This window comes from Neovison vison, chromosome 7 (assembly GCF_020171115.1).
Source record: "Neovison vison isolate M4711 chromosome 7, ASM_NN_V1, whole genome shotgun sequence".
NCBI classification, from domain to species: Eukaryota; Metazoa; Chordata; class Mammalia; order Carnivora; family Mustelidae; genus Neogale; species Neogale vison.
In genome coordinates, this window is record NC_058097.1 from 18,274,000 (window position 1) to 18,290,718 (window position 16,719).

At 57.5% G+C, this 16,719-nt stretch overlaps 1 protein-coding gene across 1 annotated transcript; it reads left to right on the plus strand.

Annotated features, from left to right (window-relative positions):
* The first annotated feature begins 1,077 nt into the window (after window positions 1–1,077).
* FHOD1 (formin homology 2 domain containing 1) lies at window positions 1,078–16,641 on the plus strand. The gene is made up of 22 exons (XM_044255966.1): window positions 1,078–1,326; window positions 8,508–8,614; window positions 8,979–9,043; window positions 9,369–9,436; window positions 9,510–9,615; window positions 9,692–9,786; window positions 10,054–10,165; window positions 10,252–10,346; window positions 10,460–10,603; window positions 10,720–10,865; window positions 10,949–11,206; window positions 12,666–12,781; window positions 12,868–13,478; window positions 13,811–13,966; window positions 14,190–14,372; window positions 14,463–14,582; window positions 14,660–14,821; window positions 15,216–15,406; window positions 15,499–15,691; window positions 15,773–15,935; window positions 16,011–16,211; window positions 16,285–16,641. Exons 1-22 carry the CDS (start codon window positions 1,126–1,128, stop codon window positions 16,365–16,367), a joined length of 3,576 nt encoding a protein of 1,191 aa, XP_044111901.1. The 5' UTR covers window positions 1,078–1,125; the 3' UTR covers window positions 16,368–16,641.
* The last annotated feature ends 78 nt before the right edge of the window (window positions 16,642–16,719 follow it).

The window sequence follows — 16,719 nt, forward strand, 5'->3', positions numbered from 1 at the left end:
GCGTGCAGACGGCAGGGGGCAGTGCGCCGCCGCCCTCCAGAGCCTAGGACCCCCTTCGGGCCCCCGCCCAGACCAGCGCTGCGCACGCGTACTGGGCGCTCCCAGAAAGACGTGATGGACAACGCTGTCCTTCCTCAAGACCCCAGAAACTCCAAGGCCCACACTGGGCCCAGCTCATTCGAGGCTGATAAGGAAGCTGTTCTTCCAAATCGAGGAGCATCCAGCTTCCCTTTCGGGTCAAAGTATAAGGAAGTCTCACCTTTTCCATGAACAGAAGGGAACCTATCTTCCTTCCTTAAACTATGAGAAAACGCAGCCTATCGATTTCCTTCAAACTAAAAGGGATCCACTCACCTTTTCCCCCAAACCTGAGAGGCATTTGGCCTATCTCACCCCACACTGAGGAGGACCGTCTCCATTTTTCATTCAAGCTGAGGGGCATCCATCCCACATCTTACCCTAAACTGAGAAAAACGTTCTACCTCCTCACTCAATTTTCCCAGAGCCGAGGGGCACCCACCCGTTCCTTTTCTTACCCAAACTAAAGGGAAATGACCCCACTTCTTCCTTAAAACTGAGTGGAACCTATTTTCACTTCTTGCTCCAAACTGAAAGGGACCCATCTCCCTGCTTTCCCCAAATGACGGAATCCTATCCACTTCATCCTCAAACTGTAGGAATCGGGACCATCTCGTCCCTAAACCCAGGGAGACCTGGCCGGCCGTTAGCTGAAAAATTTCCGCCCCACCCGCCCGAATAACCCCTCAACAAGAAGGCAGCCTCACCCCCAAGAACCCCAAAGAAAACCTCTCGGCACTGGGCACGTTCTTAAAGGCGGGGCTCGAGCTCGGGTTTTCCCGCCGGCAGAGCCAGTGAACTAACGGGAACACGAGAGCGCCCTCTGAGTGGCTGGCGGCAAGCCCCGCCCCTGGCAGTGGTTGCTCCTCCCCGCGCTTTCAAGGAAGACTCTTGGCTCCGCCCCCTTCCTAGGCCCCGCCCCCGTCTGGCCCCGCCCCTCCTCAGCCTGGTCCGTTCCGACCCCGCCCAGACAGCGGAGCTAGTAGAGCAGACGCCGCCGCGGGGCCGGGACCGTCCCGGAGGCGCGGCGTGAGCCAGTGACAAACGATGGCGGGCGAGGAAGACCGCGGAGACGGGGACCCGGTATCAGTGGTGACCGTGCGGGTGCAGTACTTGGAGGACACCGACCCCTTCGCATGTGCCAACTTCCCGGAGCCGCGCCGGGCCCCCACCTGCAGCCTGGACGGGGCGCTGCCCCTGGGTGCGCAGATACCCGCGCTGCACCGCCTGCTGGCGGCTCCACTGAAGGTGAGGGGACCCGGGGAGACTGGAGGCGATCAAAGGTTCATGGCGCCATGAAAGCCTTTGGGAAGTAACCCTCGGGGAGAGGCTGGAGCGGGTGCGCTTCTGCGGGAAAGTCTTGGGCTGGGGACTCAAGATCCACGCTGCCTTGCTTTCGCGGGACGCCTCTCAAGTTAAGGGAAGCTGAAGAAGGGAGATGGGAGTTTGTGGTCTGCGCCACTCTGGCTGCCGCTCGAAGTGAGGCCCACCTGGGGAGTTGTTCGGGGTCTCTTCGGGGCCTGTCTGCCTGGGTAACCGATCTGGATAAATGGACGGTAGGTGTTTGGGTGGTAGCGGACTAAAAGTTGGAGCCGGGGAAGGACCAGCTTCCACCTGCTTCAGGTGAGGTGAGGCGGGACCTAGAGGAGGGGCGGATCAGGGGGCGGGCCACTGGGGGCGGCCAAGGCTTCCAGCGGTTTCTGGAGGCTGGATTGGGTCCTGCCGGTTAGAGTGTTGCCTCCGTAGGTGGGGGCCCTGCTTGGGAGTGCCAGTAGAAGAGCGGCTTCTCGGGGAGAGATGAGTCCCGGGGAACCGGTCCGGCCCGGGACACACCGAGAACTAGCTGGTGTCTGCATTGGTGGAAAAGCCCTTTGAGTCACCGCCCCCACCATCCCGTACTCCAGCCGCAGCGGGCCCACGGCTAGAAGGGAGGGGGCGGGCCGGGCTAATTTTAAACCGCCAGCCTGCCCTAGTTTGCCTGCGTCCCGGAGCCGACTCGTGCACAGCGCTGGGAGAGGCCCTTTTCCAGATGGTTGGCCCTACCTCCCCTCCGGCTCCCTGCGCTCAGCCCCCTGCAGGCGCTTTCCGGCGCGCTGGGTTTCCGGACCAGTACTCGGGGAGGCGCATTACCACCCCCACCAGGGTTCCCCGCCAGCCAGTATACACCGAGTGTTGAGGAAAAGGAGAAGGAGTCAGCGGGGTTGCCCCCCCGCCCTGCTATCAGCCTTAGCTGAGGCGAGTTGCGCAAACTTGCCCCCCAGGCCCAGGGTCTCCCCTGGAATGTGCCCCGGGCGCCGGGCCCCCAGCCTGCATTCCTCGCTCTGCGGGCCGGCCCCGCCTCTGAGCGCGGGCGGGAGAGTTGGTGAGATTATCCGCCGGGGGAGTGGCGCGTGTCCGGGCAGAGCCCGGGCTTCAAGGCCACGGCTTGAAGGTTGCAGCACACTGCCCACTTTAGAGTTTTGATGCAACCCCTTTTGCTCTGCCCTTTTCAAAGGGGCAACCTGAGGTGGGCCCGGAAGGATCACGTCCAGCCCGAGGCCACCTTCAATTCAGGATGGGCGCTGGAGAGGGGTTGTTAAACCAGGTCTAGGTTCCTGCCTTCGGGCTCCTGGAACTCCTGGTGCTGAAATAAGCCCGGAGCACTACAGAAAACATAGTATTCCTCCCACTCCCCACTCTAGGACAGGACTTAGCCCTAACAACCCTCTTTCCAATTAGAGGCAGATTTGGGAGGTGAGCAACAGAAAAGAACCCACCCCATTTTCTTCCCCTCACTTAGGGACCCATCTCCCTGCTGCACCAGATGCTCTGTACTTCATAGCTAAAGACACTACAGAGCTCAGATGTAGAATGTGTTAAGTATGAACTCCCCACCTCAGGCATTCCTGGTCTCCCCACCTTTAGGATCTCCCACTTGGTGTACCTGAGGACTACCATATCCCCCACAGGCAGGATATGCTGGTGGGCACACTGAGTTACCACTGTGCCTGAAGCCAGGATTCCCTGGGGCTGGCAGCTCTGCCAGGAATGGTCAGATACACTGTGATGTGCTCATCCCAAATATAAACTGTGACCACAGCCCCAGAATAGAAGGCTGGAGGAAGAAGGGCTGAGAATAGGGTAGGGGCAGGGACATCAGAGGGTTGAGAGAGGGGGAGCAGAGCTGTTCCTTGCAGGAAATATCAACAGCTGGTTCTTCCCCTGCTCCTATAAGCGCATGCCCCAAGGGCACAGACATGACTCAAGCCTGCCTACATAGCCCTAAAGAGGGAAGAGGTGGCCCAGAAACCCAAGCATTCCCATCTCGGGCCTAGAGCAGAAATAATAAGGAGGGGGTCTCCACTCAATACTTTATCCTCTGTACATCTGTCCAACAGGGAAACAGGACACAGTCAAGAGATGACATCTGCCCTCCCACTCTGGGCACTGACCATCATCCCTGCAGACCCTGCTCCCTCCCTGGGAATGTAGGAAGGCCCAGCGCACTTTCTCTCTGGAGCTCCACCCCACATACCCCATTGGGCTGGGCCTAGCCACTAGAGTTCCCTGGGGGCTTCCTTTTTAAACCGTTTAGAGCTTTCAGATCTGAGAAGGCCTTGCTCATTTCCTCCTAGTCTAGGAGGAAGCTCCTTGCCACAGCCTCTGACTCATCTCCTGGCCTTGGGTGGGAGTGGGAGGGGTGAAGGGGGTGGGGAGGGTCCTGGCAGTGCCTTGGGCCACGCTGGGTGTCCGCAGGGGAATATTACAAGTATCTGTCTTCCCTCAGTGCAGAAACATCTCTGCCCTGGAACGTGCCCCTGCCCAGGGGAGAACCTGACCCTCTGGCCCTGCATTTCATCTCTACCCAGAGCTCTGCTACATTTTGGTCTTCTGGGCAGTGCCTCAGGAGCCCCTCTTGGACACCTAAAGGCCCTGCCACATATGAGACAGAGAGTTGTTCTCCGTGGGTTCCAGGCAGAGAGACCTGAGTGCCGCTCTGATCCTGATGCAAAGGCCCAAGGAGCCCCCTACTTCTAGCAGCAGGGATAGCCCTAGAAATCTGTCCATCACCAGTAACTGTTTCCCCAGCCGTGGCTAAAGATTAGAGGACAGGGGTGGCACTGTCCTGGAATATTTCTTGCCCTTGCACCCTCTCTACTCCAGCCTCAGTTTACCTCTCAGGAGCAATGTGGCAAGGGGGCTAAAATGTGAACCTGATCTGCTGGGACAGGGACCAACTGGATGAGTCTTAAGGGTAAGATGGGGTGCTCTGGTGATGAACTGAGCCCTTTATTTCCCTGATATGGAGGTCTTTTGGGGAAACTAGAAGACTGGGATATGCACATGAGTCATGGCTTCTCCCAGCTTTCTCTGGGACCACCGTCCATGTCCAATTTACTGGTCATTCTGGGCTAGGGAGCCTGAGATGCAGCCTGGTAAGGGACCCTAGGACCTAGGTCCTTGCAGATGTAGGCACGGTTACCTTGGTGTGTATGATGTGTATGTGTTCATTTGTGTTCCCTTGCTACAACTGGAAAGACCAGTTTGGGGTATTTGCAGCGTCCAGAAAGCTGAGGGGTGGTCTTTAGCCCTTAGCAACACTACATGCTCCCAAGATCTAGGTCAGTTAGCCCTGGTTCCATTCTTGGTTGTGCAGCCTGGGGTATATTCACTGAGTTTCTGAGCCTTGGTTTCCTCACCTGTAAAAGGATTATCAGGAGAGGGGCACCTGGCTGGCTCAGTTGGTAAAGCATCTATCTGATGCTTGATCTCAGGATCGTGGGTTCGAGCCCCACTTTGGGCGTAGAGATTACGTAAGTAAATAAAACTTAAAAAAATTTTTAAAAAAGGAATAGCAGGAGAATCAAACAACTAAGCAACCTGGTATGTGACACAGAGGAGGCATAACTAATGTGGATTTCCCTCCTCAAGTCCCATCCATAGTGTCTCATACAGGAAGTCATGGTCTAGTTGGAAACCCAAGATAACAGTAAAGGAGGATCTCATGTTTAAAGTTTATTTGTTTGTTTGTTTAAGTAATCTCTACACCCAATGTGGGGCTTAAACTCATGACCCTAAGATCCAGAGTTGCATGCTCTCCAAATGAGCCAGCCAGGCGCCACAAGGGTCTCATGTTTATAGAAGAGCAAAAGAAAAAAAGCAGTTAGCAATGGGGCAGCTGGGTGGCTCAGATGGTTGGGTGTCTGCCTTCGGCTCGGGTCATGGTCTCAGGGTCCTGGGATAGAGTTCTGCATCCTGGGCTCCCTGCTCAGCAGGGAACCTGCTTCTCCTTCTGCCTCTGCCTCTGTCTCTCTCTTTCTGTCTCTCATGAACAAATAAATAAAATCTTAAAAAAAAAAAAAAGCAGTTAGCAAAATTATTTCCTAGAAGAGGTGTCCTTCAGCATATAATTCTGCCCTCTGCTCCATCTTCTTTCCCTGCCCCTAGTGTTTGTTCTCACCTGATTTGTAGTTATGAAAAATACTGGGGAGTAGACACCATGGTCCTCTAAGTTTGTTCTTGAATTTAAAGCCATGTGGAGGGACGCCACTCAGTTAAGTGGCTGCCTTCAGCTCAGGTCATGATCCCAGGGTGCTGGGATCAAGTCCCCCATCAGGCTTCTTGCTCGGCAGGGAGCCTGCTTCTGTCTCTGCCTCTGCCTGCCACTCTGCCTGCTTGTGTGCTCTCTCTCTCTCCAACAAATAAATAAAATCTTAAAAAAAAAAAAAAACATGGAATGAGTTGGTTTAGGCTGTCAGAAAAGCCTAAGCGCAGAGAACGAAGAGAAAAGTGGGCTGGATGCTGAAGGGAGGGGCTGAGCCTGGGAAGAATGGAGAGGACTCCACTCCAAGACAGACACAGAGAAGCGTGCAAGACAAGAATCAGGAGGAGTCGAGGATGTGGGCCCACGTGGGCCCCGTGCTGACCCTAAGCACTGTCAGCAGGATTATTCTGGCCTGGCTCAGCCCCAGGGTGTGAGAAACAAGCCCCAGAGGTTTGGCTCTCAGAATGGTGACCCAAGCAAAGGGCCAAGGGTGTGAGGGACAAGCACAACCCAGCTGGCAGGAAGTCTCTGTTCTTTGCTACCTTAGCCCACCCTCCCCCACCTCCACCCAGGACAGGAAGCTGGGTTGGGGTGGGGAGGGACCATCCTTGGAGGCTTTGGGCTGGCTGCTACCTCAGGACTTCTCTAGGGAGGCCACTGATGATGGAGCACTTGGCCTTCAGGACCTTACCCCAAGTATATGCAGGCATTCTGGAAGGAGAGAGCCGTTCTCTGCTCACTTGGGATGAGAGCACACAAACGTGCTTGCAGGAGGGGAGGAGAACCTGCTGGAGCCGAGTTTTGTGGGGGTGTGCTTCTTGGACCTGTGCTCCAGCAGAGCATATATATATACCGGACCATGAACCTGGGTGTGGAAGTACATATCAGGTATAATCTGATCGCCCCCAGTGTTTACCTTCACAGCACTCCACCCCTCTGCTTTGCACCCATGGCACTTCTACTTCTGCATTCATTTGTAGCCTTTTCCGGAGGCGAGGCTGCCTGCCTCTGCTGGAAGGCAGGACGAGCAGGAGCAGTTATCTTCTTCCCTGTTGTGTGTTCAGCACCTCAAACCAGCCTGGTCCATAAATGTTTGAATGAGTGAGCTATTCTATAGATGTGTGATTTGGGGGATCCCTGAAGGAATTTGTTGCTCTGGGGCTGGGGCAGGGTGTGTGGATGTTTCTCTAGAGTCCCAGGATCCTCTAGTCCAAGGTGGAAAGGAGATGCAGCTGTGCTTGGATGGGGGTGGGGAAGGCAGGCTGCTGAGTCACCATGTGGGAAAAGGGATCAGGAGGAATGTGGGGTTGCCCTCAGCTGAGCTGGCCCAAGACGGAGCACCCCAGCCCTGGGGCCTTGCCTCCCCATCTCAGGCCTGTTGCTAGTAGGCCCTGGAGAAGATGACTCTGCTCCCAGGGAGGGGAGAGAGGCCAGGCCCGCCCAAGGCGCCCAAGGGAGGGCAGGCAGCCAGGCAGGAAGTGGGACAGAGAACAGGCTGGAGTGTTTGTCCTATGTCCCATGTCCCAGGCGAGACAGGGTGGGGGAGGGGAGCCGGGGGGAGAGGGGGTGTCACCCAAACGCCTCAATGCTGAACTGCCAGGAAGGAGCTAGGTCAGGTTCTCAGGCGTGAGCAGGGGTGCAAAGCAGAAACAGGGGTAGGGGCAGGTTCTGGACTCCCTTCCCCCACCCAGGGGACCAAGGGCAGCTGGAAGCCCTTGGACTGGGCCCAGAGCAGGGCAGGGCTGACAGAACAACAGGACAAATGATGAGATTGACTTTCGCAGTAAGATGGAAGCCAGAAAACACCCTGCTTCTCCAGAGGTGGGCTCTCCCTGGGCCATGTTACATCAAGGAGCAGGACCACTCAGTTCAAGAGGACTTTGCTGAGCCCTGCATACCGGCTCTGTGGTACCCCCAGTGCTGTTGCCCTCAGACTCTCTGGAGTCACTTCACTAGCCCTCTCTACAGGTACTTCTCAAGAGGCCAGTGTCACACCTGGTAGTGGTGGACTGGAGCCAGGCTCAGGGCGCAGCAGAGATATGTGGGAAACAGACACGTGGGTAGGATGTGTGCCTTGTACAATGCAGGTTTCAGGGACCCAGTGCAGACTGACTGAGTCAGACCCTAAAACCTGGGGTTTTCAAGAGAACCCCTTGGAGGCCTCTGAGGTCCAGCTCCCATGGGGCAGGGCAAAGACCCTGAGGCTTAGAGGGACTTACCCCCATGTGTTACCTGCAGCTCCTCACCACCTCGGTTCAGGGAGACAACACACATACCTCTCCCAGCTGGGTTGACACTTTCTCCCTGGGCTTGAATGCTTTGTGGATGCAGCTTATCACCCCAGGGCTGTGAACTTCCTCGAAAGCAGGAACTTCCTCCCATCTTCTCTCTATTCCCCTTCCTTATTCATGTTCATTAGCTCAACAGTGTTTAGTAAGCACTTAGTGTAAGCCAAATGCTGTGCTGGGCTCTGCAGATATGGCATAGGGCAAGACAGACAGGGTGCCTGACCCAGAGAACCCATGGTTAGTGGGGAGGAAGACTAGGATATTATCACGCTCTGTGGAAGGCCTCACATGGAGCTGCACACATGGGATGGAATGGGTTGCACAGCATTGGCTAGAGGAGTGGAGGAGAGCGTTCCAAAAAACCATCACCTGATCTGAAACCTACAGACTGGAAGATACAGTACGTGCTAAGGGCCAGAAAGCCTGGCACCTTGGGGGGGTGCACTGCATGTAGTAGGCCTGCGAGAAATGGCTGCTGGAGGAACGCGCGGCTGCAGCGCTCCCTGTGGTCTGCCACTCTGCCAGCTCTTTGAGTGGGGGTCAGGAGGTCCTAGGGTCTTCAGACATACCCCTGCCACCTCTTTCCTAGCCCTGACAGCTATTCCCTTTGCCCCCAGCTGGAGGACTGTGCCCTCCAAGTGTCTCCCTCTGGATACTACCTGGACCCCGAGTTGTCTCTGGAAGAGCAGCGGGAGATGCTGGAGAGCTTCTATGAAGAGATCAGGTCAGAGCTGATGGGACGGGGAAGGCAAGGCTGGCCCCCAGCCTTGCTTCCACCAGGGGCTGGCTCAGGTGTCAGCAGCCAGGACACCTGATCTCTAGCCTGGGGTATGGGTTACTTCTGCCACCCCAGGGGACTGTGTGCAAGGGGAATCCCAAGACCTAGCCAGTGTTACCTGATGCCCTGGACTGGTGGGGAGGGGCTCTTGCACATACCTGAGATACCTATGTTTGCACACATCCTCTTGTTAGGAAGGAAGGAGTTGGGCCAGGGTTGGCATGTGGAGTGGTCTTTAGCTGCTCTGGTATGGGGTCAGGGACCCTTGAGGAATGGCCTGGAAACTGCTGACTAGGCTGCTTGATTCCAGCAAAGGGCGGAAGCCTACACTCATCCTGCGTACTCAACTCTCTGTGAGGGTCAATGCCATCTTGGGTAAGTGTATGAGGGCATTAGAGTCCGGGAATCCCCTCTCCCCAGCCCCACTGGCTCAATTTCTTTCAGGCCTGTGCTGGACAGTGGACAAGGCACATGGGAGATAGGATGTGCAGCCCCTCCCCATTCCTATCCTGACCTCTCCTTCCAGGGCCAAGGGCCGATGCTGCAGCTAAACTGCGATGGGGGTTGCCCAGAGTCAGGCAGTGGAGGAGGAGGCTGGGGGTTCAAGAGTACTAGAATATTCTTTGGTGGGGGGTTGTGTTCCAGTAGAAGAGGGTGTCTGTGCCCCCTTGAGGTTTCCATGTCCACCTACCCCTTGCAGAAAAGTTGTATGGCTCCAGTGGCCCTGAGCTGCGTCGCTCCCTCTTCTCACTAAAGCAGATCTTCCAGGTGAGGCCCAGAAGAGGGCTGGGGTTGGGCGTCCAGCCTGAGCCCTGCTTAAACTCCCCCATGGTGTCCCCAGGAGGACAAGGACCTGGTGCCTGAATTTGTGCACTCAGAGGGGCTGAGCTGCCTGATCCGTGTGGGTGCTGCTGCCGACCACAACTACCAGAGCTACATCCTCCGAGGTCAGCCCCTTTCCTCCCTCATGACCCCTGCCTTTGGCAACCCCTACCTGACCTTGTCTTGTCCCTGTGTCCCCAGCACTAGGCCAGCTGATGCTGTTTGTGGATGGGATGCTGGGGGTGGTGGCCCACAGTGAGACCGTGCAGTGGCTGTACACACTGTGTGCCAGCGTGGTAAGTGGCCCTCCACACAGCCATGCACCTTTCTCCCACTGCCTCTCTCTGACCTCAGTCTCCTCTTCTTTAAAATGGGTTGGAATGGAGTAAGGCTAAGGCTCCTCTAAGCCTAGAAGGCTCTCCAGTACCTGGGTCTGGGGCCAGCGTCTTTGTGCCTAGACTCTCCTCTCTGGGTCCAGCCCCAGAAGCCCTTAACCCTCCCCACCAGGAGCTGGCACAAGTCTGGCCCAAGCCCCACTCATACGTGCTGACCCCTCCCCCCAGTCCCGCTTGGTGGTGAAAACGGCCCTGAAGCTGCTGCTGGTATTTGTGGAGTACTCGGAGAGCAATGCGCCGCTGCTTATCCGTGCCGTCAACTCTGTGGCCAGCTCCACAGGTGAGAGAGTGTCCCTTCCTCTCCGACCACTCAGAGCCCACTCTCCTACCTGTCCCTGCATGATCGCTCCCCTTTCTGTGTGTCAGGCTCTCTTCCTTGGGCCAATCTGGTGTCCGTCCTGGAGGAGAAGAATGGCGCTGACCCCGAGTTGTTGGTGTATACAGTCACCCTCATCAACAAGGTGGGGGGGGCCCTGAAAAGGGGGGAGAACGAGGTGCCAATTCTAGGCCCCTAAAGCTCCTAACTTCCAGTCCCCATCAGCCTTAGCCTTGCCCTCCCATCCCCACCCTCTAGACACTGGCAGCGCTTCCAGACCAGGACTCCTTCTATGATGTGACAGATGCCCTGGAGCAGCAGGGCATGGAAGCTCTGGTCCAGCGCCACTTGGGCGCATCGGGGACTGATTTCGACCTGCGCACACAGCTTGTGCTCTATGAGGTAGGCTGGGCCATCTGGTCGCGGCTGGAAGGGAGGGAAGAGGCGCAGTTCCCCAGCACCCCACCCTACCTATGCGGGTCTCAGCGGCTCACATCTGGGTCCACCTCCACTACTAGAATGCCCTGCGGTTGGAGGATGGAGACATTGAGGAAGCCACTGCAGGTGGGCGGCGGGAACGCAGAAAGCCCTCTTCGGAGGAGGGCAAGAGGAGCCGCCGGTCTCTAGAAGGCGGGGGCTGCCCTGTGCGCCCCTCGGAGCCTGGGTAAGAGGGAACTTGCCTTGGCACATGGGAAGGGGTGGATCTGCCCAGTAGTGGCCTTGTCAGTTGACAGGCCCCACCTCTAGCCCTGCAGGCCCCGCAACTGGCCGCACAGGCCCTGCCTCACCTCGGACAGGCCCCTCAAGCCCAGGGGACCCCGCTTCGAGCCCTGGGGACCCCTCCTCGGCGGTAATCTCCACCTATTCCGCTGGCCCTGCCCTGTCGACCAGCCTGGCCCCTAAACCTGCGGGCCCAGCTTCTGGCCTCTGTACCTCGGTGAACCTCTTCCCTGCCATCTCTTTGGGGCCCTCAGCCGACAGCTCCAGCGAGAGGAGCATCTACAAGTAAGCAGGGAGATAGAGACTGCCCCTAGAGTCCTCTCTCCAGCTGTCCCCGCACTCTGAGCCCCTCCGCCTCCTCTGCCCAAACTCCTCTGCCCAAACGCGTGCTTTCTCTTTCTTTCCAGACTTCACCAAACTGCTCCTGTTTGGTAAGTGACTGCTGAGGGGTGGGGTTCTGCTCTGACGGGACCTCCTCCTCCTGCTGCTTGTCTTCATCTCTTTCTGGCATTCTTCCTGTCCCTGCCCCTTTGTCATCTATCCCCTGGCCCTCCCTTCTTTGTTTTTCTGTTGCTATCCCTTGGCTCTCTTGTTCTGCTCTTTGTCTCTTACTGCTCCCTGTTCTGCTTCATGTCAGTCTCTCCCCTCCATTTCCAGTTTCCTCATGTCCTGCCTCCTCCACACCTCCCCTTCCCGCGGGGGCTGGGAAGGAACCCCTGGTATTACCACCCAGCTCTGGGTGGATATGAGCAGCTGGGCTTTGGAGTGGAGCAGGCACCACAATTACCATCTCTTCCTCTCATCCCCCCCACCCAGGGCCCCAGAAAGCCCACCTGTCCCTCAGTCCCCTACTGAGCAGGCCAGGCTGGAGTAAGTACAGAGGCCAACCTGCCAGGCCTGCCACATGCTCAGGGCTTCAGCATTGCTTCCCCCAGCGGGGGTTCCATGTGCCTCATGCCGCAGAGCTGGGGGACTCTCAGGCCCACCCTCTCCCAGATATATGCCTCCTCTGTTATCCTAGGGGTAGAGAAGCAATTCCATAGTGGTCCCTGTGCTTTGATAGTGACATCTTAACAGCCTCAACCAGAAATGAGGACACAGACTCCCAACCTGGAGCCCATTCTCCCAGGAAGAAGGCAGGATCATAAGCTATCTAGGGTGTCTAGGGTGCTGTATGGTGTGGGGGAAGAGAAACAACCTCGGACTGAGGGAAGGGCAGGGACCAAGGGCCAAAAGAGGCTGGAGGGGCTGAAAAAAGACACTGGATCACGTTCATTATTTCCACATAAACTGAGTGCCTGTTGTGGTAGCTCAGTCAGTAAAGCATAAGACTCGCAAGCTAAAGCCTGTTGTTTACTAGGCCCTTTTCTGGGCATGGGTCATAGCTCTCTGAGCTACCAGGCATGAGACAGCTGTCCCCTTCCCCTGCTCTGAGGGTCCTTGTCTAGAACCAAGACAGTGAACATGAACAGCAGCAAGGTTGCAAGTTAGACGTTAAGTAGAACTTCTCCCCATATGTTGAACTGGGGATGCTTGGTTGGTACTGACCCTCCCCAGATATGGAGGACTGAACAGGGACTGGCCTTGGGGGGTAAGTCCTGGGTCTGCTCAGCGCATGGACTGTTCCCCTGTGTGTCTGTGTGTGCCTGCAATTTGGGGCAGTGCCCAGGGGCCCAGTAAGGCATGTACACCACCCTGGGCTAGGTTGTGTCAGACATCCTCACTGACAAGTGCCTCCCTCCAGAGCCCGGTTCCTGGAGAATGTGGCAGCGGCGGAAACAGAGAAGCAGGCTGCACTGGCCCAGGGCCGGGCAGAGACACTGGCTGGGGCCATGGCCGATGAGCCCGATGGACACCCAGGTAAGTAGGCGGGTGGGTAGAATCCACTCGTGTTGCCCTGTTGCTCCACAGAGGGCATGATGCTAACAGCTGCTTCTCTTTTCTAGATACCCGGGAACTATGGGGCTCCCCAGAACCAGGCCCTGCACCCAGAACACCCCAGAGCCCTGTCCCCCGAGGTCTGCTCCGGGCCCAGCGGAGCGTTGAGCCAGAGCCCAAGGTGCCACTGGCCCCACCAAGCCCCAAGGCTGAGTCCTTTCAGGAGTTTCCTATCCGTGTACCCAAGCTCTGCATTGGAGACCTGGACTTCTCAGATCTGGGGGAGGATGAAGACGAGGACATGCTGAATGTGGAGGCTGTGGAGGCTGTGAAAGGGGTCCCACCCCCACCACCCCCACTGCCTGCGCTCTCTGGAGGCCCCCCGCCTCCTCCACCCCCACCTCCCCCACCCATCAAAGGCTCACTCTCGCCACCTCCGCCTCCACCTCCAGCTGCCCCACTTCCTCCCTCAGCACCTGATGGTCTAGCCCTCCCCAGCAAGAGGAAGACAGTAAAACTCTTCTGGCGGGAGCTAAAGCTGGCTGGGGGCCACGGAGGCTCTGGGAGCCGTTTTGGGCCTTGCCCCACCCTGTGGGCCTCACTGGAACCTGTCTCAGTGGACACAGCCCGGCTGGAACACCTGTTTGAGTCCCGTGCCAAGGACGTGCTGCCTTCCAAGGTAAACCCACCCTCATCTGTAGGGTAACCCCAGTGGAGACAGGAGGCAATCAGAGCTTAAGAGTCTGAACTGCCTGCCGCTCATTTCCCACATGGGGGAACCGAGGCAAAGAAAGGCATCCAGTCTTGTCCAAGGTCTCTTAACAAGGTATCAGTAGAGCCCTAACTAGAATCTCAACTCATCCCAAGGCCTTACACATCCCAGATCCCTGGTTGTAGGGTGACCCCACCACCTGGCCATTTAGAAGGGGGATTTAAGAGTGCCCTCTTCAGTTGTTGCCCCAGCTAGTTCTTTTCCCAATCTCATTACCACCCTTCTCCCCAACCTTAAAGAAAGCTGGTGAGGGCCGCCGGACAATGACCACAGTGCTGGACCCCAAGCGCAGCAACGCCATCAACATTGGCCTAACCACCCTGCCGCCTGTGCATGTCATTAAGGCTGCCCTGCTCAACTTTGATGAGTTTGCTGTCAGCAAGGATGGCATTGAGGTGGGGATACCAGCTAGGGGGGTGGGAGGGAGGTGGGTGGTCTGGCCCTCTCCTTTGGTCAGTGGGCATTTCCTGTCCCTCCAGTGGTGGGCATGGGCTTGGTATTCTAGAGCAGTCCCCAGACCCTGGGGATCCCCTGGATGACCTAGGGATGAGTCCAAAACAATGCCTAAAGCCTCAGGCCAGGACTGAAGGGACTCTGGGGTGGTGGCTGCATCCTCAGAAACTGCTGACTATGATGCCCACGGAGGAGGAACGGCAGAAGATCGAGGAGGCCCAGCAAGCCAATCCTGACGTACCCCTGGGCCCAGCTGAGAACTTCCTGATGACCCTTGCCTCCATTGGAGGCCTGGCCGCCCGCCTACAACTCTGGGCCTTCAAGCTGGACTATGACAGCATGGAGCGGGTACTTGGGTTACGGGATGGGGCAGAAGGTGGGCCAGGTGAGCATGAGGACCAGGTCATTTGAGAGTCCCTCCATCACCTCCCACTCCAGGAAATCGCAGAGCCACTATATGACCTGAAAGTGGGCATGGCACAGCTGGTACAAAATGCCACCTTCCGCTGCATCCTGGCCACTCTCCTGGCTGTGGGCAACTTCCTCAACGGTTCCCAGGTGAGTGGCAGCACACGAGGGCTGGGGGCCGGGGCCCTGGAGCCAGCTGGGCCCAGGCTCAGATGGAGTCCTTTCAGAGCAGCGGCTTCGAGTTGAGCTACCTGGAGAAGGTGTCAGAGGTGAAGGACACGGTGCGCCGGCAGTCACTGCTGCACCATCTCTGCTCCTTGGTGCTCCAGACCCGGCCTGATTCCTCGGACCTCTACTCAGAAATCCCTGCCCTGACCCGCTGTGCCAAGGTTAGCACCAGCCAGAGGCTTGACTAAGCCCAGCCGTGGAAACGAGGGCGTGCTGCTTCCTGGGGCTGGCTCTCCCTCCCCAACAGTTTGGGCTGCTGTGCCAGAGTGTGCTCAGCTAGAGGTGTCTGCGTGGGCTGTGTCCTTGGCCAGAAACACTCTTTCCTCTATTGGCCTGGCTACACACACCTACTGTCTTTGGGTCTCCATTCAGCCACCACTTCCCCCAAGAAAGCTTCTCTGTTCCACATTAGCTTCTCCTGCATTAGACTGTGTGCTTTTGGAGGGCAGGAGGCAGGTCTTGGCTATCTAGGCCCAAGCCGGCTGACCTGACAGAGGCAGCCACAGGTGGTGCCTTTCTGTGGGGGGACAGCATGTGTATCCCCTGCTTTTCCAGGTGGACTTCGAACAGCTGACTGAGAACTTGGGGCAGCTGGAGCGTCGGAGCCGGGCAGCTGAGGAGAGCCTACGGAGCTTGGCCAAGCATGAGCTGTCCCCAGCTCTGCGTGCCCGCCTCACCCACTTCTTGGCCCAGTGTGGCCGCCGTGTTGCCATGCTGCGGGTAGTACACCGCCGTGTCTGCAATAGGTAGGCACATGGGCCAGAGAGGCAGGACCACCATCGCCATCCCTCAAACCCCACGCGGGACTCACCATCCCTCCCTCCCCCACCCTGCCCAGGTTCCACGCCTTCCTGTTGTACCTGGGCTACACAGCACCCGCGGCCCGGGAAGTGCGCATCATGCAGTTCTGCCACACGCTGCGCGAGTTTGCCCTGGAGTACCGCACGTGCCGGGAACGCGTGCTGCAGCAGCAGCAGAAGCGTGCCACTTACCGGGAGCGCAACAAGACCCGGGGCCGCATGATCACAGAGGTGGGCACCCTTCCAGGTCTGGCCTACTGCGCCCTGTGGCTCCCTTCCCCTGCTCCCAGCTCATCCTTCTGTCTTCTGCAGACAGAGAAATTCTCAGGTGTGGCTGGGGAAGCCCCCAACCACCCATCTGTCCCAGTGGCTGTGGGCAGTGGGCCAGGGCGGGGTGATGCCGACAGTCACGCCAGCATGAAGAGTCTGCTGACCAGCAAGCCAGAGGACACCACTCATTGCCGCCGCAGCAGAGGTGGGACCTATGGCCACTGGGAGCAGTGGGCTTTGCAGTCACCATGACCTGACTTCTCCGTCTGGCCTCCCTTAGGCACGGTCCAGAGCAGCTCCCCAGTCACGCCGACAGCAACAGGGCCCTCCACTGCACCCCCAGAAGAACCCCCAGGCTCCAATTTACCCAGTGACACTTCCGATGAGATCATGGATCTGCTGGTACAGTCAGTGACCAAGAGCAGTCCTCGTGCCTTAGCTGCTCGGGAGCGCAAACGTTCCCGGGGCAACCGCAAGTCTTGTGAGTACTTCCCAAATGCCCACCACCCGCCTTTATTCCATCAACCCCCTCCAACCCTGCTCTGTCCCTGCAGTGAGACGGACACTGAAGAGCGGGCTCGGAGAGGACCTGGTGCAGGCCCTGGGACTGAGCAAGGGTCCTGGCCTGGAGGTGTGAAGGCCCTGCCTACTGGGACACCTACCTACCGGACACCTACCTACTGGGGCCCCAGCCTGCAGTGCAAGAGACTAGAGAGTGAGGAGGGATCAGCAGAATTCTGGGCCTCTTCAACCCCAGGGCCACTCTGTGCCCAGTGGACAATGCCTTGAGCAGTATTAGCTATGTGTGCGTGCGTGCGTGCGTGTGTGTGTGTGTGTGTATACTTGTACACGTACTTGTATAAGCTCCCTGAATACATGGAGTATAATAAAGTTTTCATAGCCAACCCAAGCACCTTTTCCTTCTTTCAAGGTACCCACCACACTTGGTCTGCAGCTGGAGGCTAGTACCAAAGGACTGGCTCTTCCTG